The sequence below is a fragment of the Ylistrum balloti genome, unplaced genomic scaffold, assembly GCF_031769215.1.
Source record: "Ylistrum balloti isolate Yb309-2 unplaced genomic scaffold, AGI_CSIRO_Ybal_v1 Utg369846, whole genome shotgun sequence".
In the NCBI taxonomy this organism is placed as follows: Eukaryota; Metazoa; Mollusca; class Bivalvia; order Pectinida; family Pectinidae; genus Ylistrum; species Ylistrum balloti.
In genome coordinates, this window is record NW_026782001.1 from 1,314,231 (window position 1) to 1,341,463 (window position 27,233).

The window sequence follows — 27,233 nt, forward strand, 5'->3', positions numbered from 1 at the left end:
TCTCCTGACTCTTTCTTTATTTGAACACTACGCATGCCATACGATATGGTTAAGTGGTTATCATTGTAGGTATGTGTCTACATGTATCATTGTCAGCAGAATGGTAAATCATATCCCCATATAGATTTTGAAATTTCTTTCGATCGTTTTTCAGTTTGTTTCATTCGCCTTATAGGATTCAAAATTTAGGATCATTGACGCGACGCAAAATAAAGATGAATAGTTCAAACAAAAAATTTAACATTAAACTGACATAATTTATAAATGTCTTAATGACGCATAAAAATTAAGAAAATACTGTCAAGACAGAGAAAAAATCGAGAAAACGGGGGTGATGTCACAAAATATTTTCACGATTATTCTTGATAATATATCATAGTAAAACGAAAATAACAATCTTCTGCTTCTTCAAAGATATTCTCCGTATAATCTCAACGAAACAATGTAATATTTATAGCATCCAGTGAAGAACAAAATAAGATATCTTCTACAATATGTTTGGCGTTTGAGAAGATTCTGGCTTTCTTCCCCTGGCCGAAACATACCAGGACCTATTAAAATTGAACTTAATACTTCATGTCTAACGAACAGCATTGTGGTAGTGGAGGAGCTTATTTGACCGATGTCAGTAAAATGTGACCGGGTATGTTTCAGTATGGTAACACTATAATACCAGCATTAGTCATTCAGTGACCATTGATACTGATAGGACTTTGAACAAAAACAAAAACTTATTTTCTCCTGGGTATCCTCCCAAATATATCGTTTTCTTGTGTTTTGTTCTCGTTTCCTCGATATCTGTTTCGGTTACAATTTTGTTAACTTGTCAATATATTCCTGTTTCATCTATAGCTAAACGCCAGACAGAAAGAACTAATCGTATAAATTTCAATTTCAATGTCTGCAGACAGCATTCATAAGTTTTACCAAATTTACAGAAATTACCCAATCAAATGTATTGCGGTTTTAAAGTACCTCAGGACAGGAGTTATAAATACTACCTTCAGGTTTGTGTTATTGAAAAGCATTGGTCAACTTCATCAAGAGTTTTCAAAACAAATGTGAAGAAAGATTGCTTGTTGAATTAATAATAGAACAGAATTATGTAATTATTCAAACCAGGAGCAATTTGAATTCAGCAATATTTCAAAAGAGGTGTAGTGTACCTACGACTGTGTTCCACATAGCTCTATTAAATTTGGAGGTATCTCAGTATACCATAGAAAATCAACATGTTGACCAAAAAGTTTCGTTTGCCACTAGATGAGTCGAATTGCATGATTGCAATCACCAAAGAAATAACCATAGCACGGACTACGGTGACGGAATTTATTGTTGGTCAGCGTTACGTATAATTATAATCTTGTTGTGATACGACCAATATAGATACCAGATCTTGGTTAATAGACAAACAAATCTGATAATCAATTCCTCAGGAATGTAAACAAATATATTCAGGTATAATAGGTTTCTTTTGAACATTTATTTTTAATTGAACAATATGCCAACCTTACTCACCGTAGTATATAGAGGTACACAGAATAGACATTTTTACGTAAAGGCGTGTAAAACATACAAATACATTCCTCTCTGAAAATAACTTTATAACATGAAATACCAGCTGAAATATTTATTTATATCTTCACGTATTTTCAATATCTTCACGATGGATGTATCAGTCACTCCACTGTACAGATTTTTAGACATGGCAATTCGATCAGCTGAAAATGGATAGACACTGATATCAGTCTATTTGCTGTTGTTTAGTACATTATACGTGACAATAAGCGGGCTGATGATGATGATTTTGGAAGGGTATTTATGTACACCACAGGACCAGATTGGTATATATTGAAGTGTTAGGAGCTCATCACGAGACAAAATAAGAAATAACTAAGGAAGGTGATTTTGATTTACATAATTGCAATGTTTATGGCATTGTAATTGATTCAAAGAACGTGGACGATTGCATTTTACCCTGGTATATTAAACACTAAATTTTACAATAAGAAAATCACGTGATGCTATGAATTGATATAACGCAATAGACACATTTGTAGTCCACGTCTCAAACTCATTATCGCGTGATTAATCAGGACTTAAAAGAACTCAATAAGCGACGAGGTTTTTGAGCGCATGGCTAATATGCCACGTCCGATATCATGACTGGACGACATAAGACTAGGCCAGCAACAGAAGGAACGTGATTTGGTGTATATTAGGTAGTGAATCTCTATAATGTATTGGCTGGGCAGACTGGAGCAGAATCTAATTATACCTTTCTTCTCTTGATAAGGACAAGCTTTCAGTCTTAAGGGAGAGTGTTTAATACGAGTCGTTGAAGGGTCGGGATAGCTGTCTCTGGCCCTGTCCTCTGCGTCCCTTGGGATCTATACAATTTTATTACTCACCAAGTTGCATCAATCTGCCTTTTTGTACAAGAAAACGTCTTTCATACATTTACAACTACGCACCAATCGTGTGTCCGCACCTGTTTTTATTACTTAGATAAGGACAAAGTATATTTTTTATACAGCTCTACGTCTTTGTTTTTACCTCTTGTTTCATCCTTCTTGATATCCCCCCTAAGCAGTTTCCATATTTATATTCATAATCTTAAAGGACCAAAAGGCATCTACGAAGTTCGAAATAGAAAAGACGTATCTAGTTGTCTCTGTTAGATAACAGGTAGGTCTATATGTCTATAAACACGTTTTCAGACACTGTGCCTTTATCCGGGGAATATATATGTATCTGATCATTTGTTACGCAACGGGAGGCATCATCCATACTACTCAGGGCCTAGGAATTTCTCTTCCTGTGGCGATTATCATTATGCCACACACTTCTATTTTCTCTGCTTACCGAATTACTGAGTTTTTCATGGCCACTCAAGTACATGAATCACTTGGTTCAACGATAATGTCGGCAGCGATCGATCGCACTTCGTATGCGTCTTTTAACAAAGGTGAAAAAAGGGAGGAAAAAAATCAAAGAAAACATGTACATGTAATTCAGTGTTTCAGGAAGCAGTAGAGACATTGAAGATTCTTGCATTTAAGAACAACAAGAAAACGAGAGTATATTCTCTTAATGAAAGTCTTTTTATATATGTATATTTGATGAGATACATTTTAGCACACATTAAGCTAAGTTGATTCATTTCTAGGACGATGGCGGTTAGTTTAGTTGTGTACTTATATAGCAACACACTGACCAAAAACTGTTCGTTAGCAAATTAGTTTTCGGGCTTTATTTCTTCTCAAAAGTCAAGGTCATTTGAATTTGATGTCCATGGATTGTAGTGCCACTCTAGAACCTTTTTATAGTACCACCCCACTGAAATGTCATAACATGGACGGACCACCTAAAGCTTGACGTCAAGTGGAAAGATAAAAGCGTCTGTCTTATAGGTTCTAATTAGTCTCTTTCAGGGGACATAACAAATACTAACTTTCGTTGAAGGAGACACTCAATTGGAAGGCATAATGCGAGGCACTACCAAGTGAAGTGTAAGTAAAAAAGTTTTTAGGACAAAAAAAAAAGAATTAAAGGTCTTAAGCAATAAGCAATGAAGACAATAGTTGGATTATAAATCCTTTTTCTAGACTTTCCCATTTGCTAACAATACTGATACTGCACATGATTACTGTTTTGTTTATTTGATGTTTGGAATATTGTCCTCCATTTCCTGACTCTAATGACCATCTTGGGTAGACTGGTCGTTAGGATTATAACAATAACAATGATTTAGTGATGCCATCGGCCGTCATTATGTCATTATTTGGTCTCATATTTTCTCTTTAACTGGAGAAGACGTTGGAATGAAATAGTTGTATAAGATATTTGGGTTGGTTTTATATGACCTGGTGGAAAAAGCAAGTTTGATCAGGTTTATTAATATAGGATGACAGTAAAACAAATGCGCATTTTTCATTTTAATGTACAATGTACAGTGTAGCTTAAACGGATGCTCCGCACAAGTTAGGATTTCATTAGATGCTTTTGATGAAAATTGTAAAATATTATGTACTTATATTCTCTTGAAAATTGTACACCTTAATTTAACACTCAATCAACCATGTGATATCTAATTTGCGAAAACTCTATATGCTTTATGCCGTTTGCGCGGCCCTGATTGCGTTGTACGTTTTTATTAACAGAGAAGAATTGCATATTTGTGTAAGTTTCGAAATCAACAGAAAATAAGCTTAATGAAGTAATACAATTGTAAATAAGACCTATGATTACAGAACAGGGTGTATAAGTTACCCTCTGGATGACAATTCTAGTTTCAGATATTTCTAATTGGACGTCGTTGTGCTATTTACTTTCGTGTCTTTTTCGCATATGCACTAGGACGTCAAGGTTTGTCGTAACCAGCATGCTACGTTTTGATTGATTCGGTTAAAAATATACGCATGTTCTCTTGGGGTTCTTATGAAATCAGGTAAAACTGAAACATCTGAAATTTATTTAGGGCTAGCTGCTGCACCAATCTTCGCTACTATGACATATCGAGTTTTCTGAAGCGATGCTGAATGGACAGTTCTCGGTTCATACGGTTAAGAGCTAAGAGAACAGAAAGAAAAAAAGATCAATACCGTTCTTTGGTAGTCGGCACCATGGTCCCTTTGTAGCATGTTGCTCTCAAAGGTGTTAATACTTGTGTAGTGAGAGTATGGGCATGGTGTTAGGCTACACCGTATACAAAGGTGTTAATACTTGTGTAGTGAGAGAATGGTCATGATGTTAGGTTACACCGTGTACAAATGCGAAAAAGTCGTCCGTAAGTGCCCCATCAATCCTGGCCAGCAGCTACGTCTTCATATACAATTTACATATGGTGGGATATATCATAAACTTATATTTAAAGAAAGATGTCTTAGGTTTTATTTAAAATTTAAAATAAAACATAGACAATCAGGAAGGTACTTATTACAAACAAAATTTAGCAAATAATCTTCGTAGTTATGGAGGCCAAACATCGGATGATTTCTATCTTTCTTTTAGTTATCCGCCGTATGAGCAGTCATTTCAAAAGCATCATTCTCATATTGCATTACCTGTAAAGGGGGTTTTTCACACCAAAGAAATAAGCTTCATTCATATAAATCGAATGATTAAATCACTATGCCACCAATTTTCAATTCATTTAATGTATTACACAGACGTTTTTCGAAATCGACCCTTTCTTATTGGAATCCAGACGATGACCGAGATGTTTCTACTCAAACAGGCATTTATTTCTAGGAAATGACCACTTCAGTAAGCGGTGCAGCCGAACGGAGATCGATGTTTTTAAGAGATTGCTAGAGAGATTGGTGGTGTGTGACATCTGATGCCAGGCAGTAGTCAAATTAGTTAAAAGTCTTCGCGCCAATGTCTTGTGTTAAGTCTGATTAGATAAAAAAGCAAATGGTTTGTGTTTCGTAGGATCTGTCGGTGCCTTGTTTGATGCATTGATACAGAAACACGAACCTTTGTAAGGTACGCGCTAACGACTAGTTTGGTTTTCCCAGGTCAAAAACCGAGGTTGACAGATGGACTTTTGTCTTTGATTGGTTTTGACAATAACAATTGACCTGACTTTGATGACAAGGTTTTCCATCTGTATTGCTTTGTTTCCTCATTTACTCTGTAACAACTAGAAGGCTTCAAAAATGTCATGTCATGGTTATTAAGAATGCAATTAACCCTAATCAGTTTCATGACGAAAAAGGTTCTAAAGATAGAACTTTCTTCTATTTTAGTGGTCTCTCAATGATTAGCTTCTGTTTCCACTGCTAATAGTTCAACTATAGAGCACGATTTATAACAACAACAGTGATATCCATTTAATTGACTCGTGTTTGTTTGAAGTTCAAAAATCTTTAACGACTGATTTAAAATGTTCATGTGATTAATGATTAATGTTTTGTTTTAAATAAAAAATTAAGTAAATGGACAAAGTGTAAAAATATGAACTAAAACAAAAGTTTCATTTTTCTGTGACGTTTTTATTTTTATTTTATTGATACTAACTTGTAAATGCATGCACACTCACTCATGATTCAGCATGCTTTCCCACGTATTCATATCACGACATTAATACCCGGATGTAATAATTGCAGGGCAGCCTCAGTTCAATGCCATGCTAATCAGACTTGGCTCGTTTTTCCGGTCTACTAATTCTACAGAAGAATACAAATTATATATTCTAAGGATGTCGCGTACATATGACCTACATTTTTCGACAAACCTTGGTATATAGAGCAGTAAAGTAAAGGTGACCAGTGCTAATTTTCAAACGTGGATCTAGAACAAGCTTCTACCAAAACCAGATTTTCGTATAATCTATCAACTTGACCGTATATCAACCAAATCTAATTATAATGCCGACATAGCTTTTTGTTACACACATCACATCGGTTCATTGGCTAAAAATCCGCAATTTCCAAGAAAGCCATTAGGGTGAACAATGGCATATATTAGTGTATATATAAGCGTGAGGGTATCTCATAAACAAGCAGGTCCTCTTCCCATACTTTATGAGATAATTACATCAAAAACATTTTTTGAAAAACTAACCTCTGAATGGTTTCTTGATTTTGTCCTAATAAGTCCGGCAACAATAAAGTACGCTGGTTAGCATTTAGAATCAGTAGTGTATTACATTTTTATTTGCCATTTAAAAATCGACTCTATGAAAGTTCCTATCAGTACGTATGTCCTTGGAACAAAAGTAAATAACATATTTAAATACAAATTTAGAATTAGAAACAGTAGAATCAAATAATGAAATAAACTGCATAATACTACAGCTATCTATGCCTCCTGGAAATCGTCATTGATGAGACTAAACTGTTGATGACTTGTAGACAAATGATGACGCCCAAGAAAAATAGTTATTATCTGGAATAGTTCAACTCATCGTTACGTTTCAAATTGTTAAGAATAACTGATCAAAAATATTTCTTTTCATTAACATATTTTACTAAAAATGATCAACTTACAACACCCGGGGATTCTTGCAGATGTATACTCCGATGATGGGGCCACTGACGGGTGCATATATAGCACCATCACAGTGAAATGTCATGACCTCGACACCATGACACCAATCCACTCATACTGTACTGACAATGAGTTAAATGTTCTAATGCATCCGATCCAAGGCCAAGCGGCTAGGCCAGAGACAATACACCATTTAAATTACTTTGCTATATCCCAGCGTTATTGTTTGTTTGGAATTTAACCTCCTGATAATAGCCATTATCAACATAGATTCCATAGATTCTACATTTGTCGGGCGCTAATATATGATTCAGAAAAAGGGGAAGTGTAAAGGAAGAAAAACGGCTTGCGAAAAGAAAGAAAAACTATCCTATTTTTAGTAGCTCTTTGAATTTCTTAAATTTTCGCTGTTATGATAAAATAAATGCTGCAAAAGACATATTCGCACAGAAGTACATACATTCATTTCCCTTCCAATCTTTGTTTATATTCTGAATATTTCAAGTGGCTTTATCAAATCCTTGAAAACAGCCAAAAGTAGAACCCCTAATAATAACGACCTTTACTGTAATGAAATCCACAGACAGTATTGAAAGGCGCTTAAAAATAATTGGTATTAATTGATCTTAATTCCCATTAAGTGGAGAACGAAAGTTTGGTTCTCAAGAGGGCTGTGTATTTACCTTAACTTGCACGCACATCTTATTTCATTCGAATGCTGACACAGTTTATAATATACACCTGTGGTTGACATTGTTTTTAATGAATATGTGAAAATCACGAAAATTATATGGCAACTGCACATTCCTAGCTACGTTTTAACATGCATTTCGATTAATTTTAATTTTTCGCAGTCTTCTTCAAGGGTTTGAAAGTGATTTTTTGTGGTTTATCATCATTAAGCTCAGGAGAATATAGCACTAAAGTGTAATAAACCAAAGAAAGATTTACACGAAAACTTCTGAAAAAATTAAACACCAAGTGTTCTGAAAAGTCAAATTTACTGATCTATGGACGTAACAGAACGTTCGCAGATCAGTCGAACAGAAATATAAACAAGCAGGGATACATTTCCTATCGTATAAGACCGTAAAAAATATCTACGTGGCGGGTTTCATCGATTAAGCAGAACCACTCACTATTCCGGATCACCTGGTCTTTTTCATGAGTTAACATGAAAATCTTTCTTGTTCTCATATTTTGCCAGCTTAATTGAGTTCAAATTTAACATATATATACACAATCGGGGTTTGTTAATGGTTTACGACATTAATACAGTTAAGTCAGTTAAACTAGCGTTTTGAGGATGACTGAGTCACTCACAGTCCTTGACAGTGATGGGTAAGGCATGCTATTGAAAACTGAGCAAAAACTGAAATTTTTACACTTGTTTCTATATCCCCTTTTGGATTAAACCTCTGCTGACTTTACGATCATGAAGTTATTATATTGTTCGATACTTATACGTCGAAAAAGAATGCCATGCTGATACTTTATAACCTCGTCAGTTTACAACACGCTTGCAAATTGCAATTTTGATTACTGACGCCAAGTCGTCCTCCTTATTAAACTTAAGAAATAATAAGACAATTTCTGTCTGACGTTAAATCCCGAAAGAGGTTCTTAACTTATAAACTGCTTTACGTAACGTCAGAATAAGAACAAGTCGTTATCAAATGGCTCCTGTTTTGTTTAGTTACCTAAACTATTTTTGCGAAATAGCTCCATGGGGCACGCTGTTGAAATTATTAATCTGTGCAAAGTTATATATGATCGCATATTAATGGAAATTTCCCAGCCATGTTCTCGATTTCGATTTCGATTGTTTTTCTGTATTGTGCTGTATGAGGCATATTTTAATTCCGGATAATCACAACCAGAGCCATTTTGCTACCACTTCTTCATTTTAAGTCTGATGTTTTACCATCTGTTAAAACCAAAGGTGTTACAATTGAGTTTCACAATACCGGGAAATGGCATAAAATTAAATCTAAAAGCAATGCGATAAATGATAATGCAAACCTACTATAGAAGATTGATAGTAACTGTAGTAATAATAGGAAATTACCTGAGTTTCTTTTTAATATGTGAATTTATAAAACGAGTCTAAGGAATTAGCGAGCTGAAATAAAAACCGGAAGCGTATTTAAGCTCCCTTTTATCACATGATCGATTTTCAAGCAAATATTTTAGAAACAAATACTACATAGGTATATTTACTAATAATAAAACATTCATATGATGATATACGATACTTCTTTAAAACAGGTCACAAAGACATTGCAAAGTCGTTTAATTTCACTATTAGGTATATTGATTACGTCTTTAATTAATAAGAAATTTATTGACCACGGCAATCGTACATGTATATAGCCTCCAGACCTGGAAATCTATTACACTACCGACTCTTCTGATTTCAAATTCTCTATTGCGAATTTTCCATTTATGAATAGCAGTATCCCTGCACCCCCAACCGATGGTGTTTACTTGTCGCACTTGATTCGATATTCAAGTGCCCAGTTCTATTTTGTGTGATATGAAGCTTGACTTGTTTGTTGCTCGATATTTTGTTTTGGTTCCGTTTTTCCTTTTTTGTATTCATTGTTCTCATTTGAGAACGTCACATTACTTACTTGGATTGACCAAGATTTATAAGGCGGGTGCCGTCAATGATGTATGATACGTTTACTCCAACGGAACTGAATTTGAATTAGGATAATTATTATGTTAAAATTATTGTTTCTCCTTGTTGTTTTTAACAAGCAATCTGAACAAAAGAAAAGTAATTCCACTGATTGTTTAAATGAAAATTTATTCAGAGTTCCAGAAATTCATTTAACGAATAGCATGTCCGTGTTCAACTTCCGATGGAACATTAAATTGTAAGCAGTCTCATGGGTAGAGACAGCACTATTGTCAAGTCCACGACCGTGGGATATGTGCTTGTAAGGGTAATAAGAGTTATAAGGGTCATGCCACAGTAATGTTGATTCACTAATTTGCCAGACAGATACGGACAAATACATCAATTTAAACACGATATACAAAATTACACTGAGTCTGTCTTGTACAGATAGTCATTTACAGTCCGTGTAAAGATATTACTTAAAGCGAGAAATATCCATGGATATGATAATAATAATATATATATTTTTTGCAATATAACGAAGGAAGAGATGTGAATACCTCTCGCTGAAAGTCCCTTCAGAAGATATCAGTAATGGGTATTATTATACATCGTCTGTCTGACTGTCCTCGATCGTTCAGACAGACATGATATTGTGAGGAAATCACCATCCATTGTGTCTATACCCCGTAATGAAACACATCCATACGTTTTCCAGGCATCAATAGCGTCTGATTTGCGAGGTGCTATTATCTGACTGTTTGGGAAGTCCTGTTTGGGGCCTTCGGCAGTATACTTCGGTGTGGCACACTACCAAAAGGAAGCTTTCACATATCACGGACTCCTGAAAACAAACTCACTCGACTCACAAACATAGGGAAACCGTCCTTAGATGCATGAATAGCCATAGGTGTCATTCTCTCAGTTCTTCACAATACTTGTATATCCAACTGTTAGTTGTAATTCTGAACGAAAAGGACTACTCTGCTGCTTACTGTAATATTGAATAGTTGTCGCTACATCATACTATGTGCTATAACTAATTACAATTTAACCTGTGAACCTATAGAAACTTTTACCGACATATCATATAATATGCAAAGCTGAGTTCCATTGATCGTGATGTGCACGCTTTCCTTTTCCGTATAATCCCATTTTTTTCACTGCTCAGCAGGTTGTTATCTTCCAATTTTGGAAAGGCTGGGGGTTCATACACCCAAATTTCCACATGATTTCAATTTTGGATAATTTGAAGAGAATGTTCAGTCTTATAATCTGGAACATGCAACTATTTGCACGAATGTAAGAGGGCTTCCCTAAAGGGTATAGACCGTTAAGCAACAGCGTATAAAGTGTACATTAACGTACTGGATGTGAAGTATCTGAGAGAATTAAAAAAAACTGAACAGATGCTAAAAACTCATTTTTAAAGCTGTCATATTCCCTGGTCGTTTTTATTTCGTAACCGCATTCGGAATCATACTTTATCTTCGCCGGTGGTTATTTTTACCAGCAGTCACTAAATAATGCACGCTAATTGATGTTGTTCATAGAAACATCTTTTTCGCTCTCTAATAGAGAATACGTAATTATAGAGTAGGTGCAAAGGGGTCGGACCAATACATTTACAACGGTGATAAGGCAAATTGCTGTATCTCATGTTGTTTATAAGTGTGAACGTCGTGAAGCGTAACGAAACACATTTTATTTTTAACGATAATGACGTGCATACCACACTAGAAATATCAAAGATACTTTATTTTATATCTTAGTGTAAAATCCAACAATTAAGGATTGCACAAATGACAACAAGCTCATACGACCTTTCAATACAAGTACAGAAATAGATGCTGTAGAGCCGAAAATGTCCCGTCAGTGATGCTTTGGGCTTACAGTTTTCTAGCCTAAGTGACAGTACACATCAGAAGAGATATATTTATTGAAAAAAAGAGACCTTTTAGATTGTTTAGTTAATAAATTCATCCACAAAATAATATTAACATTTCGTAATAAATCTTTTTTACAATGACTTATCTTCACAATGACACTATGAATCAGACAATTGGTATTAGCCACAGAAAGGAAGGATGTGTAAATCAAGTTTTAAAAGTTCATTTCTGGTATGTCCACACATCTCCAGCGCATGGAACAGATCAAATTACAGAAATGCTTGGGGAATGTTCTGCCATACGTCTGACAATGTATGACTGCAATGCGTCCAACATAGCAAGAAGGTTTGGATCCTGACGCAGACGTAGGTCAATTTCATCCCAAACATGGTCGGTTGTAGACAAATCTGATGACACGGCAGCACGGTGACATTAGATATGACCCTACAAAAGGTACAATGTGGGGTCGTGTGCGTAGTCCTGTTACAAAATAATGTTACACTGGCTTTTAAGAATAATTGGAAGAACGTGATGACGTATAATTTCGTTATGGTCCACTACAACCAGAGGTCCTTCTTTGCGTGGTAATGCAAACCGAGACCTTAATGCTCCCTCCGCCAAAATGATGTCGCAGAATTACACCAATGCCATGGTACATATAACGTGTGTCCGGCCGACAGTCCAGTTGGTGTATCGCAGATGGCTAAGCTGATCGCACAACTCTGTGACGTTGATGCACGGACGGATAACGGGACGTCACGGACGGATAACGGGATGGCACGGACGGTCTCCAGCAATATGTTTCGAACACTTCTGGAATTGATTTATCTAAGTCGTGGAATGCTTCTGGTGATCAATGAAGAGGTCTGGAACCGATCATGCAAATGCGACACCCGCACATAAGTACTTTGCAAACGTGACGTCACAGGCTGGAGTTTTGACCGCGGGGTGTCCCGCACCATGTTCGTCTATTGAAAACTCCTCCGCAATGCATTTATCGTATTGATATGCACTGTCTAGCTGCAATAGTTTGAGATATACCACTCCCTAGCATGATAACAGCATGTAAACCTTCCTGACAAAATTGCGTTGTCTAGGTCAAATTATACTGACAACGGGTAAATCAGTCGTTACATTACCACGATGCTGAGCGTTCAAACGGTAATAGTACCAACTATTTTCAAAAACGTCGGAATTCGCTGTGAGTGGTTGCGCTGTAAAATCAACGACAGTTTATTACTGTCACACGAACATATGTAACTTCCCATAAACACATGCATTCAACTCATACACTCACCAAGCACGAGAGACAGTCCGCAAATGACAGAAGTTGTTTACAGTACATTCAAAAATTTGAAACTAAACTATTTAGCCCTCTATAGGTGAATGTTGTCCTTGCTGTAGGGAAATGCGTCCGGACACGTTGGCTTGTCACGTTTCTCCGCCCGTTTTTATTTAAGGAAGCTCGGAAATCCGCAAAATGCACAGAATGTCCTGAATAATTCATCGTGAAATAGTTTTCTCTGAATTGTTTTGACTTTCAGCATACAAAACATTATAACATAATATTATAGTATAATATATCTTAAATTTCCATTGGAAACGGTTAATACGCTCAGAAATTTAGATTCCTAAAGCTTATAATCTATTCCAGATACAGGAAAAAACAAATAAACGTTATTCGTTTTAGCTCTATATGTAAGTGTCTGTTATGAGTTTGGTACTCTATTGCAACTTTTTCTTCACTAACTTTTACTGTCCCAAAACGACACGACATACGACATATCCCCTTTCTGACCTTTGTTCTACAGTAGGGATATAGATATCTCCACCCTCCTCAAAAAGAATAAAAATGGTGCAATCAAAACTCAGTGCATGGCAGCGATTTGGTTTCTGTTTTGCAAATATGTTGTTTAAATTACTCTATTGTGAAAGTAGCATTTTGATAGCAACATTCATAAATCCACAATCTTTGAAGTTAACAAATCACAGTTGGGCATGTTCCCAATATCACGACTTTTGTGCAAGTTTCGATAAATGGCAAACTCACAACAAATTGTTTCCAGATAATACAGATTGATTGAAATGATGGGAAACATTTAAGGTCATTGTACTGATCTCATTGAGAAATATTCTATTTCTTTGTGCGATATGAAGGAAGGTTTGTTTGTTGGGTCTGTTTCTGGTAATGTTGTTCTCATTTGGGAAAGTGTCATTACATACCTTGGATTTACCAAGAATTATATGATGGGTGTCGTGGACGAGTCAGAAAATGCTTTCCCTTTAGGAAGTTTGGGAGTTTGGATTATGTTTCTGCTGACATGTTGGTATTGTCTTTATGTGTGATATAATTTGTAAGCTTTTATTCTGAAGAAGAAAAATGGTAATGATGCATATGAAATATTGATATTTGGTTATTTTCTCCGTTAATTTGTAAATGAGAGAAGACTCAATTTTTGTTTTCACTTTGGCTTTGTCTTTGACAAAGATTCTATCTTCCACACTTAATGCCAGCTTGATTCACCTAGTTTCATTTGATTTGAAGTTGAATAATGATTCTGATCACATGTTGGTATTTTTTAAACTGCATCATACAGCTGTGTCGACCTTCCAGAACTTGTCAGTGATGCCTGAGCGTAAATTTGGTTTTTAGTTTCTTTTATTATATCGATATTTTAACGTTAATTATTGGGCAACTCCATGGTTACAATGACCAGCCACATTCATAGATCATGAAGACGTCCCGTTGAGAAAGACACGAATTCGGCGCCTTATTGCAACTTATATCCGCCCCTAAAACACTGAAATCTAATACATTATCAGATGAGAGTTCGGCCATTACAGAGCAGAAAATAGGCATTACAGAAACGCAGCAATATTTAACACCTGTTTTGCGTCTACTTGTTCACGCTTTCCGTTATCGATACTCTTACGTGCATACAAATCGCCATATAACACGAAAAGCCCCACAGGTTGTGACCGTGTGTGCATGATTATGTAAGATAGCGAGCGTTAGCACGAATCATTTTGCTAAGTCATACGATGCAGGTACAGCCGGAGTGCAAACGGGATACATTTTTTGCACTCTGATTTCCTCATTCATAGGGGGTAATAGCTGGGTTTATGCTGTTAATCTAATAGTATCTCTACGAAGGAAAAATGATTTTCGTCTTTTCTACGTAAATCATAACTACTCTATAGTTACATACTGAATATATAATGTTTTGCCCAGTTCAGAATATTGACAAATGATCTCTTTAAAAAAAAGTCTGCAGCAGTGCCAGTAGAATTATTGATATTGGTTTCAGAACATTTTTAGTGATGTTCATTCGCTGAAGAGTCATGTGTATTGGCATATGTTCCAGATACGCACTGACGGAATAACTAGATAAGTAGAGATAGCAACTTCCTGTTTACCGATCAAGTAGCACCGTTCGACGTAAAATGAGGTTATAATGGCAAATGGTCGACTTCCGGTCTACTGATCGAGTACCCACTAGTGGTGTGTAAAAATGTAATCATGGCTAAGGTCTGACAGCTGTTTACTATTTAAATATTTTTTATGTAAAAAGGTCAAGTATTGAATGACGAACTTACTACCACTAACGGAGAGAAATTAGTGAGATATGGTAAATGTTCGACTTTTTGTTTATCACAGTGCGAAACAGGTAATATAGCGAAAAATCTATGTTTAATGTATACCGACCATGTACTTACTAATGGATTACAAGTGGACAAAAATTGCGAATGTCCAACTTCTTGTTTACTGATTGAGATCCCACCGATGGACCGTTAGCGCAGAGATATCGAGGTTGGGTGTCTACAATGCAAACCTCATTCACGCTGTGTACTTAACATGCTGTTGACAGACAACGTAACAGTGTCAGTTACAGTTATACACCTCGTCAAATAGCGTTACTGTACATGACAGACGACAGAGAGCGGTATGAGACGTTTGGAGGGCATATGTTTAGTATAGATTGTCAATGGACCAGACGACACCTTGATTACGATAGCCTAGCACGAGCAGTCAGACAACTAATTACCGGCATTGTCCGTTTTGTCGCTCTCGCTTTAGTTCGAGATATGACTGGTGTCATAACGTTGTCTAACGACAGCTTTTTATCTGGTAAAATCAATACAAACTTGATTCGAAACGCATGAACACCACAAATGAATGTTGAAAAGAGGGGGAAATAACCAATGTGAATGTATGGCTTCATGCGAACACATGGAAGCAAAAGTTTCCAGTCTACTTAATTGAAAGTGGTTATTTGTTTACGTCCTGTACTTATTCCAAATACAAAGCAGCCATGGCCCCGACAATTTAGGCAGTAGTTCACTATCGCTATGCTATATCTCCCTTTTTAATGATAAGTGGTCTGCTAGGATTTGCTTGCTGAATAAAATACCACATACGCTAAGATCGTTTGTCGGCGTCCACCGTTCGTAACCATATAACCTTTTATTTGTGTTTACTCCCTCCTGAGTAAAAACACGACAGATCCAGTCGTAATCATTCGCGCCCATATTGGTTTTGACATAGTCGCATTCATGGGATCGCTATTTTCATGAAAAAAAAAAAAAAAACATTGTAAAGTTTATCAAGACTTTTTTTCTTATAAATTTCGAGTACTTCAACGATGGCTCTTACTAAACGTTTAGATATAACTTCCAAAATGAGCTTAATTATGTGTCTCTGTACAATATACATAATAATCGTTAAAATAATTTCTTATTGAATTGAATAAAAACAACAATAAAATACTAACACTTGAACAAAACCATTATCAAAACTCAAGTTCAATAGAAATAGGACAAAGTGTAAACAAAGGATTTTCTCGGAGACTCATGAAAAGGAACTGTGAGAATAAGGCGTTCCGAAATAGTTAACGTCTTCTGCTTCATCGACAACACCCACCATGTCAGTCTTTTTTAGATCGATCAAGGTACGTAATGTCACGTCTCCAAATGAGAACAAGGTATACAACAGCATAACCAAAATGACAATAAAACGTGCATCAAACATGATCAACTTCACAAAAAATAAAATATTCCACGACGTGATCGTCCCCATTACCAACCTGCATATCTCGAAATCCAAAATCTCGAAAATTCGCAACTGTTAAATTGAGTTCGTCACGTTTATCATTCAGCTTGGCAAAAAACTGTCCATATCGGTTTCGTTGCACAAAACGATCTTGATAAGGGGCTGTTTTAGAAGAGTCTGTAGTGCCCTTGATTTCCAATTCAGGTGGGTGTATATGATAGACGTCGTCAATAAATCTTGTGACGTCATCCATATATCTAAAAGTGATATTGAAGACCAGCTCAATGTCTGTGATATGTTTAGATAAAACCTTTGATAAATGCAGCCTCGTATAAAAACAAAAAAACAAATCAGCCAACGAGGGGGCGCAGTTGAATCCCATATGTATGCCAATAATCTGTTGGAAGATCTTACCATCAAACTCAACAAAGATAAAGTCAGCCAGAAATTCGATCATTCTGATGATTTCATTTCCGTATATCACGACATATGCATCAGTATAGTATATTGCCATATATTTGTATCGAATAGTGGCACGATTTCGAGTATGTACATGCACATAACGTTGCTTTGAGAAATTACTGGACATAAAATTACGAAATTTATTAAATCATCTTCCGAACTAGACTGAACCGTTCTTTTCGATCAATTTCGGTTTTCCATAGTCGCTATCTAATATAAAGGTATAAACCCTTTGCATCATTGCCGAGTCCTACAAGGACAAACAGTATGATGCAATTTAAATCAATGTTTTGTTAATCTAACTTACATCTAAAGTAGTATTGAAAGTTTGCTCTTCATTTTTGTGTATTTTCTACAATCATTTCTTACAGTAAAAGTGATCTGCTCTGTAAAGATGGTTCTTGTCAGTCGGTAGTAGAGTACTGTAGAGACCCAAAGTATTCAGCTCCGTGTAGATTTTACATATAAACATTACAGTAACATCAAACCATGTAACATCGACATCTAGATTCTATTTTTGATTACGACTAGCCACACTAGGCTTCATCAGCACAATGGTACAGCTATTTTACTAACTAAAAACAAAATTGCTTCTCATTCTTGTAATGTACTTCTACGTATCTCCGGAACTTGTGAAATCAATCAATGGTAATAATTACCAATAAATCATTGTAATACACATTCTCTACAAGATTGGAATCTCCTGTATTTTTCTACTTTTACGTATAATAGCTCTCAATGAGTGGACGCTGCTTTGAGATATGGGCCAAGGACACGGCCCTTCGGCAACAGGATGTAAAACAATGTTGTCACATTGGATGTAGCCGTTTGTTGCTAATCTTGAGATACAGGAGTCTTTCTAGGCTTGGCATGCTAAAATATCAACTATACAGCCTTGGATTAACTTGGAGACAGGACTTGAAACCCATTTCTATAGCCATACGACTTAAAACTGGACATATTAAACGCTTGAGAAAACTGATATGTTCCACATTCATGTTTTTCAGCTGTACAGATGACGTCAGAATGACACATCTTTATAAAAGTCAATAACGTGTTATGCATATGTAGCATTACACGTGCATTGTCAAACTGTCTGAATATAAGACGTGGCGTATTGGTGTGTAGTAGTATTACCAGTGCTTCTTTACTTGTGATAGGGTATGTCTATACATCAGTGATTTCAACGAATTTCATTCAGTTAACAATGTATAAAATGAAATGACCACACAGGCCGCTAAAATGAATGGTTCATAACCTTCCGAGTATTATTTTGTTGTATCAATGGCAATCTATTTTGAATTCTATTTGATTTCCTGTTAGTCGCAACATATAAGCATACATAGTACAGTGGCCGGTCGTGTTCCCGAACAAACAGAATTGCAAGATATTTAATCATAAAAGCAAAGATTTTAGTATTTAACATCACGTTTTTATGATGAAATACTTATACTGCACTTTTTCACGTTACTATCGTAACTACTAAAGGTCACAATGACTTGTTGTTTACTGGGGACGTGAGCGGTACAGTACTGGACCACAGTCGTCGGAATATATGGTAATCATGAAACATAGGCTGGTGTTATTTCTTACTCTGGCACCGAGAATCGATCATACATCATCGGCAAAAGCTGGTCGAGTATTTCATACATATATCGACAGAGCGATAGCGTTATATAACACTATATTCCCACTGTGCTATGGTGATAATGATAAAATTACGTTCGGAATTGTCAGCAGTATTCACTATGGGTAATATTTAAGGACAGTGAAAAGGATGACAGATCAGTGATAACGAAGTGTCAGGTGTAATATATAGTTATGATTGTCGTAATAACGAAGTGACAGATGTAGCACAAACGACTGATTGTCGGCATAACGAAGTGTCATGTGTAATACATAGTACTGACTGTCGGTATAACGAAATGTCATGTGTAATACATAGTACTGATTGTCGGTATAACAAAGTGTCAGGTGTAATACATAGGACTGGTTGTCGGTATAACAAAGTGTCAGGTGTTATAAAAGACAGATTGAGCACATATATGGTAGGCATGTGGTTTGCAGTGTATAGTAAAAAAGGGAGATAAATATACCGAATAATTCACTGTATTATATTATACATTTATATATAAATTTGTTGATGTAAATGCTATCAATACGTTTGAATTGAAAATTACGCTTAAATACAGTGAAACAGACTTTGTTTTGTCTTCAACAACTCAAGATGCCAAGTTTTTACAGATATTGATGGTGATATTGATAAAACTTCTTAATGAAGTTCTACAACATACTGCATGTTAGAAAAGATACTTAATCTAGCACATCTCTTACATATATCGAGAACCTTGTAATAAAAACAGGCGGATTAGGAACGCACTTGTTAGGCTGATTTTTATCGTGCTTAACATAGTTTCTATACATACTCATGCTATACTCTAAGATATGGGTGTTGGCATTGACACAATTCTTAATGCATCACACAGAAATTAGACGAAACAAACGTAAATAAATATAAAAAAAAATAACAAGGGGTGCTTCTACCTGCATTAAAATTCAAATATTTTTTACTGTTTTAAGATAATATGGATTTTAGAAATAAGCGTTTATCTTTATAGGCAAGTTACCGACTGATTCTTGTCGTATGCGTGTGTTGCCTTTGCTCGGTAAACTGTATAGGATGTTATCTTATTCGCAATATTGGATGCATCAGCACAGAACATACTAAGCCGTAGTCTTTAAGGAAACTATCTCGCAGACGGAGTTCTCTTTGGTGTAACGATGGCTAGATGCTTCCGTACACTGTAGAACCTCTGCAGCACCCTACATTCCAAGTGTTACAACATGCTATCCACACTTGGGATCATTTCACGACATATTCATCTCCCTACCCACATTTCTAATGTATTTTAAACTGTTTACAGCGGAGTGTTTATGTGTTGTCTGCTGCTAATCGTATACGGGGTTTTAATTAAACTTGCTATAATATCTAATAGCTCGACGGTGTGACGGGCATGCGACACATCACGGACTGCCAATCGATCTAAGAGACCGCTCACTGAACGGCGTGTGGACCTCAAACCTATTGAGAGACTGCAGGACATTTGTCGTTGTATATTCTAAGAGTCTGTGCTTCTTGCCGTTGCAGATTCGTCTCCGTTTCTGGCAAGGGGGACATTTCCATGTGTCACGACACCAGTGGACATCAGAGCCAGGGATAAATATACCGTCAGGATGTGTTTGACACTCTATCGGTTACTTGGAAAAGTGTTGTGGATTTTGCCAATTTTCACATTTTCTTGGATTTTTTCAACAGTTCTCCTAACGTGAGTATCCATTGCATGTTTTTCATACATCCGGGGTTTGTTGTATTGTTTGTCAGGCTAATTGATTGCGTGTAATAAGGATATTTTTATCAATTAATCCGCAAACGACTATCGCCAGGGACCTTTACAGTGTCGTGGTGGCGGGTTTTATTGACAAATCCTTTTTGATATGACTACATGAGCACTCAATTTCACACTGATTACGACGACTTTATTGGCCTATGGTGATACTACCATTAAGCAATGGGTGTCTAATTGACCACCTTCGTGCAGATGATACATGCTTTGTATGTCAGGTTGACAGGAGGGATGTACAGTCTCCATCGGAGGGTTTCCTCATCTGACAGGTTACATACGTGACATTAAAATCGACGAGCCAGTTTCAGGATATGTCGATAGGCTTATTCATTGACCAAGTCACAACTTTAGCTTGAATCAAACGGATACTCCAAAAAATGGAATCAATAACCATCTGTTTGTTAGAGTAGATGGACTAGATCAGTATATATTAATTAATAAAATGTTATAGAATATAGATATTGATTATACCGATAGTATGTTAGGACGATTTTCAATCGTTCTACTGAGATTAAAAATCTAAGATATTTTCTCACATTTTATGTCTAAATCAAGCAAGGAATTTTTCATATTATCATAAAACCCAAGCATATTGCAGATATTATATGATGATAAGAACTGTGGAGAGATAAACTACAAATAATTGATGAAAAGTGTGCTTCAAAGTTAATATCTATAGACAACCGAGACAACATAATTACCGATTTGTTTAAGGTGATATTAACAAATTACCTCTTATCAATTATTAGCATTATTACTAAATCATCCAGTGTAATTCGACTTTGAAATGTGCCTAGAAAGCCAATAAAATATACAACTCAAACCGCTTGGATCGGGGATATACATGTGTTTCTTGGTGGAATGTATCTTAGCCTTTCGACTGTAGTAATATTTCTTATAGACACCATGCCAATACGATCACAGCCGAAAGCCGTAGGGCACGAACCCGAGAACGGTATGTATTCCTTATGAACACTAGCAAAATTTATGATGTGTTGTTATTCAATACAGATGCAGTAATTTCCTTGCTATATGATGTAGCTACATTAAGAATCTGTCCTTTATACCTGACTTATACATTTACATGTACTTAAGTGATACTTTCAGAAACCGTTACTATGATTTATTACATAATAAAACAATATTAGTACTTTAAAACAGCATAATAGACGACTTTCATCTCTACATAATCAATCACATTTTTTGTTTCGATGCATGGGTATTTTACAACTATCTTAGTGCCTACTTGTAGTAACCGACGACTGTTCCTTAGATTTTTGAGAATGGATGATTATTACTAAGATGTTCGGTAATTGACGACTGTTACTAAGATGTTCGGTAATTGACGACTGTTACTAAGATGTACGGTAATTGACGACTGTTACTAAGATGTACGGTAATTGACGACTGTTACTAAGATGTACGGTAATTGACCACTGTTACTAAGATGTACGGTAATTGACCACTGTTACTAAGATGTTCGGTAATTGACGACTGTTACTAAGATGTACGGTAATTGACGACTGTTACTAAGATGTACGGTAATTGACGACTGTTACTAAGATGTACGGTAATTGACGACTGTTACTAAGATGTACGGTAATTGACGACTGTTACGGTAATTGACGACTGTTACTAAGATGTACGGTAATTGACGACTGTTACTAAGATGTACGGTAATTGACGACTGTTACTAAGATGTTTGGTAATTGACGACTGTTACTAAGATGTACGGTAATTGACGACTGTTACTAAGATGTACGGTAATTGACGACTGTTACTAAGATGTACGGTAATTGACGACTGTTACTAAGATGTATGGTAATTGACCACTGTTACTAAGATGTACGGTAATTGACCACTGTTACTAAGATGTACGGTAATTGACGACTGTTACTAAGATGTATGGTAATTGACGAATGTTACTAAGTTGTATGGTAATTGACGACTGTTACTAAGATGTTTGGTAACTGACGAATGTTACTAAGTTGTATGGTAATTGACGACTGTTACTGAGATGTTTGGTAATAGACGAATGTTCCTAAGATGTTTGGTAATTGACGACTGTTACTAAGATGTACGGTAATTGACCACTGTTACTAAGATGTACGGTAATTGACGACTGTTACTAAGATGTTCGGTAATTGATGACTGTTACTAAGATGTACGGTAATTGACGACTGTTACTAAGATGTACGGTAATTGACGACTGTTACTAAGATGTTCGGTAATTGACGACTGTTACTAAGATGTACGGTAATTGACGACTGTTACTAAGATGTACGGTAATTGACGACTGTTACTAAGATGTACGGTAATTGACGACTGTTACTAAGATGTATGGTAATTGACGACTGTTACTAAGATGTATGGTAATTGACGAATGTTACTAAGTTGTATGGTAATTGACGACTGTTACTAAGATGTTTGGTAACTGACGAATGTTACTAAGTTGTATGGTAATTGACGACTGTTACTGAGATGTTTGGTAATAGACGAATGTTACTAAGATGTTTGGTAACTGACGAATCTTACTAAGATGTACGGTAATTGACGACTGTTACTAAGATGTACGGTAATTGACGACTGTTACTAAGATGTTTGGTAATTGACGACTGTTACTAAGATGTTTGGTAATTGACGACTGTTACTAAGATGTACGGTAATTGACGACTGTTACTAAGATGTACGGTAATTGACGACTGTTACTAAGATGTATGGTAATTGACGACTGTTACTAAGATGTATGGTAATTGACGAATGTTACTAAGTTGTATGGTAATTGACGACTGTTACTAAGATGTTTGGTAACTGACGAATGTTACTAAGTTGTATGGTAATTGACGACTGTTACTGAGATGTTTGGTAATAGACGAATGTTACTAAGATGTTTGGTAACTGACGAATCTTACTAAGATGTACGGTAATTGACGACTGTTACTAAGATGTACGGTAATTGACGACTGTTACTAAGATGTTTGGTAATTGACGACAGTTACTAAGTTGTATGGTAATTGACGACTGTTACTGAGATGTTTGGTAATTGACGACTGTTACTAAGATGTTTGGTAATTGACGAATGTTACTAAGATGTATGGTAATTGACGACTGTTACTAAGATGTACGGTAATTGACGACTGTTACTAAGATGTACGGTAATTGACGACTGTTACTAAGATGTACGGTAATTGACGACTGTTATTGAGATGTTTGGTAATTGACGACTGTTACTGAGATGTTTGGTAATAGACGAATGTTACTAAGATGTTTGGTAACTGACGAATCTTACTAAGATGTACGGTAATTGACGACTGTTACTAAGATGTACGGTAATTGACGACTGTTACTAAGATGTATGGTAATTGACGAATGTTACTAAGTTGTATGGTAATTGACGACTGTTACTAAGATGTTTGGTAACTGACGAATGTTACTAAGATGTTTGGTAGGTGACGGCTGTTACTGAGATGTTTGGTTATAGACGAATGTTACTAAGATGTTTGGTAATTGACGACAGTTACTAAGTTGTATGATAATTGACGACTGTTATTGAGATGTTTGGTAATTGACGACTGTTACTGAGATGTTTGGTAATAGACGAATGTTACTAAGATGTTTGGTAACTGACGAATCTTACTAAGATGTACGGTAATTGACGACTGTTACTAAGATGTACGGTAATTGACGACTGTTACTAAGTTGTATGGTAATTGACGACTGTTACTGAGATGTTTGGTAATTGACGACTGTTACTGAGATGTTTGGTAATAGACGAATGTTACTAAGTTGTATGATAATTGACGACAGTTACTAAGTTGTATGGTAATTGACGACTGTTATTGAGATGTTTGGTAATAGACGAATGTTACTAAGATGTTTGGTAACTGACGAATCTTACTAAGATGTACGGTAATTGACGAATGTTACTAAGATGTACGGTAATTGACGACTGTTACTAAGATGTTTGGTAATTGACGACAGTTACTAGGTTGTATGGTAATTGACGACTGTTACTGAGATGTTTGGCAATTGACGACTGTTACTAAGATGTACGGTAATTGACGACTGTTACTAAGATGTTTGGTAACTGACGAATGTTACTAAGATGTTTGGTAGGTGACGGCTGTTACTGAGATGTTTGGTTATAGACGAATGTTACTAAGATGTACGGTAATTGACGACTGTTACTAAGATGTTTGGTAACTGACGACTGTTACTAAGATGTACGGTAATTGACGACTGTTACTAAGATGTTTGGTAACTGACGACTGTTACTAAGATGTACAGTAATTGACGACTGTTACTGAGATGTTTGGTAGGTGACTTCTATTCTAATTAATAGTGGTACTTCTATAGATGGAATTCACAGCAGGTGCCGAGATACGGCGGATTCCTTGTATACATGGAAAATGACAAATCTGAAACAAAGTTATGTATAAGTTAGTTCGTTTGATCATTTAGTTTAGATATTATTGGATAACATTGCTAATAATACAAATAAATTACTCCCCACACAGAAGGTTTCTCATGCGCACCACAAATCGAATATAATCATCTCTGTTATTGAAAGACAATCATTTAGCTTATGGTCATTTTTATTTAAATAATCGGTAGTGATTTCAAAATGTTTCTTTTTCTGGAACTGATATTAATTGTATGACACTCATGAACCAATAAAAGACACAAACGAAAAGTTTGAAACAGATTTAACAATCAAGAGTTAAAGAGGGCCAGGGTATGTCAGCGACACGACAGAGGATATAACTACATCATAGAAAAGTAACATTTTGTGATGAGAAGTTTGGACGGTACTCTAGTTGGAAGGAATACATATTCACACAAATTGTTAACAAGGAATACACAAGTATACACAAGTATACACTGTTGTGGCATTCTATGATGTTTGCGTAACGTTTGAGTGCGTACAATTAAGACTTATTATCATAGCATACACTAGACACTCCTTGCATGTAATGTCCTTGACATTTGAGTGCGTACAATTAAGACTTTTTATCATGACATACACTAGAGACTCCTTGCATGTAATGTCCTTGACATTTAAGTGCGTACAATTAAGACTTTTTATCATAGAATACACTAGACACTCCTTGCATGTAATGTCCTTGACATTTGAGTGCATACAATTAAGACTTTTTATCATGACATACACTAGTGACTCTTTCTATGTAATGTCCTTGACATTTGAGTGCATATAATTAAGACTTTTTTATCATGGCATACACTGGAGACTCCTTGTATGTAATGTCCTTGACATTTGAGTGCATACAATTAAGACTTTTTATCATAGCATACACTGAAGACTCCTTGTATGTAATGTTGTTGACAATACCTAGTAAATAATAAAACTGATAGACTTAACATGACATACATGATTGATATGTATTGACTTGTGTTGTTAATCGTGTACGTAGGAGATCGTTTCGCTTGTTGTGTAGAGTATGATATCTTTCCAAGCATCTCCGTCGGTGTCTGCAGAAATCTTGCTTTGTATGCTTCATCGCTAATGTTCAACGGTAGCTCATTGATGGATTTTCCCACACACTTCAAATATCACCAGAGCTAAAATGTACACAACAATCGATTTTTAACGATTACGCTCTTTAATATTAAAACAGGATCTAGGTAAATAGGCTTCACAGGACTTCAAAATGGATGTTTTGCTTGAACATTTTTATAAACTTGCTTTGAAGAACACACGAACTCGAGCAATAAACACAAGGTTGATGTACGGTATAACCTATTCGATCCCAACAATGCCATCTTATGCTGTAGGTCCGAAACGTCGTTTTTGTGTAGATAAATCCAACATGATAATAATTGCAATGGTAACGGACCCGTTTGCCTGAGATTTTTTTTTCAATCCTGGTTGTATCGTTGGCTTTCATTTTGTTTTTGTAGGGGGAATGTGTATCTGCATTTACCATTAATTAATCTGTTTCTAGACTGACGCTTCTTCAAAACAAAGTACAATGAAACATTGATGAACGTAAAATTGATTACGTCTATCGTTGGCGTTATTGAATATAACGAGACAAGGTGATTGTTCCACTTTCGATCGAGTCTTATTACAAATTACTTGATACGGTACAAAATGCAGTAAGTGATGTCCTTTGGAAGTTGAACAGCTTTCTCGACATGCGGATCAATATGTTGATATCTTTGCCTCACCAGCAAAAGGGCATCTATAGGTTGCGCGCTACGCAGCAAGATAAAGCATTGGGCATGTTTTAAATCCTTATGACGGATAATAAGGATAATAACGTTTAACTGCTATCGTTATCACATGTCACCATGTCTATAATTCATCCACGTTTCTTATTATGCTATCTAATCGCGAAGTTCAAAAACTGTGTATTGTAACTTTATACAGTATAGATGGCGTTGTATCTCTGTAAGAAATAACTCAAGGTTAATTCCTGAGTTTGTGTATGGAGGCTGTTATATGGTTTGGATACTCAAAACGGTTCATGCCAAATGAAAATGGTGGCCACAAAAAGACTGGTCCATCCCAGTGCATCACACTGGAATAGCATCACTGAGTCAGGTAATACACACAGAGGACTGACCAGTTCTCACTGTCGACAAATCTTATACTACCACGTTCAGGTTATGACAGTTCAGTGTGATAAGCGCCCGTCAATGGGCTTATCATTCGTGGACAGGTCTTCATGTAAACCTTGCTGATGCGAGAACATAACGCCAAAATCGAATTAAAAAACAGATGAACGTCAGGCCGAGAGGAACTGATGCCAGTTATATATACTTCAGTTCTGTGGACGGATCCT

The 27,233-nt window shown here is 36.0% G+C and overlaps 1 protein-coding gene across 2 annotated transcripts in view; it reads left to right on the forward strand.

The window, feature by feature from the left end:
* LOC132545402 (DNA damage-regulated autophagy modulator protein 1-like) overlaps positions 1-27,233 on the forward strand; it is an 88,201-nt gene that overhangs the window by 8,031 nt on the left and 52,937 nt on the right. For both annotated transcript variants that reach the window (XM_060209092.1, XM_060209093.1), the window contains exon 2: positions 20,172-20,349. In XM_060209092.1, coding sequence (XP_060065075.1) covers positions 20,258-20,349 — 92 coding nt within the window. In that variant the 5' untranslated portion in view covers positions 20,172-20,257. The remainder of the gene's footprint in view (positions 1-20,171; positions 20,350-27,233) is intronic.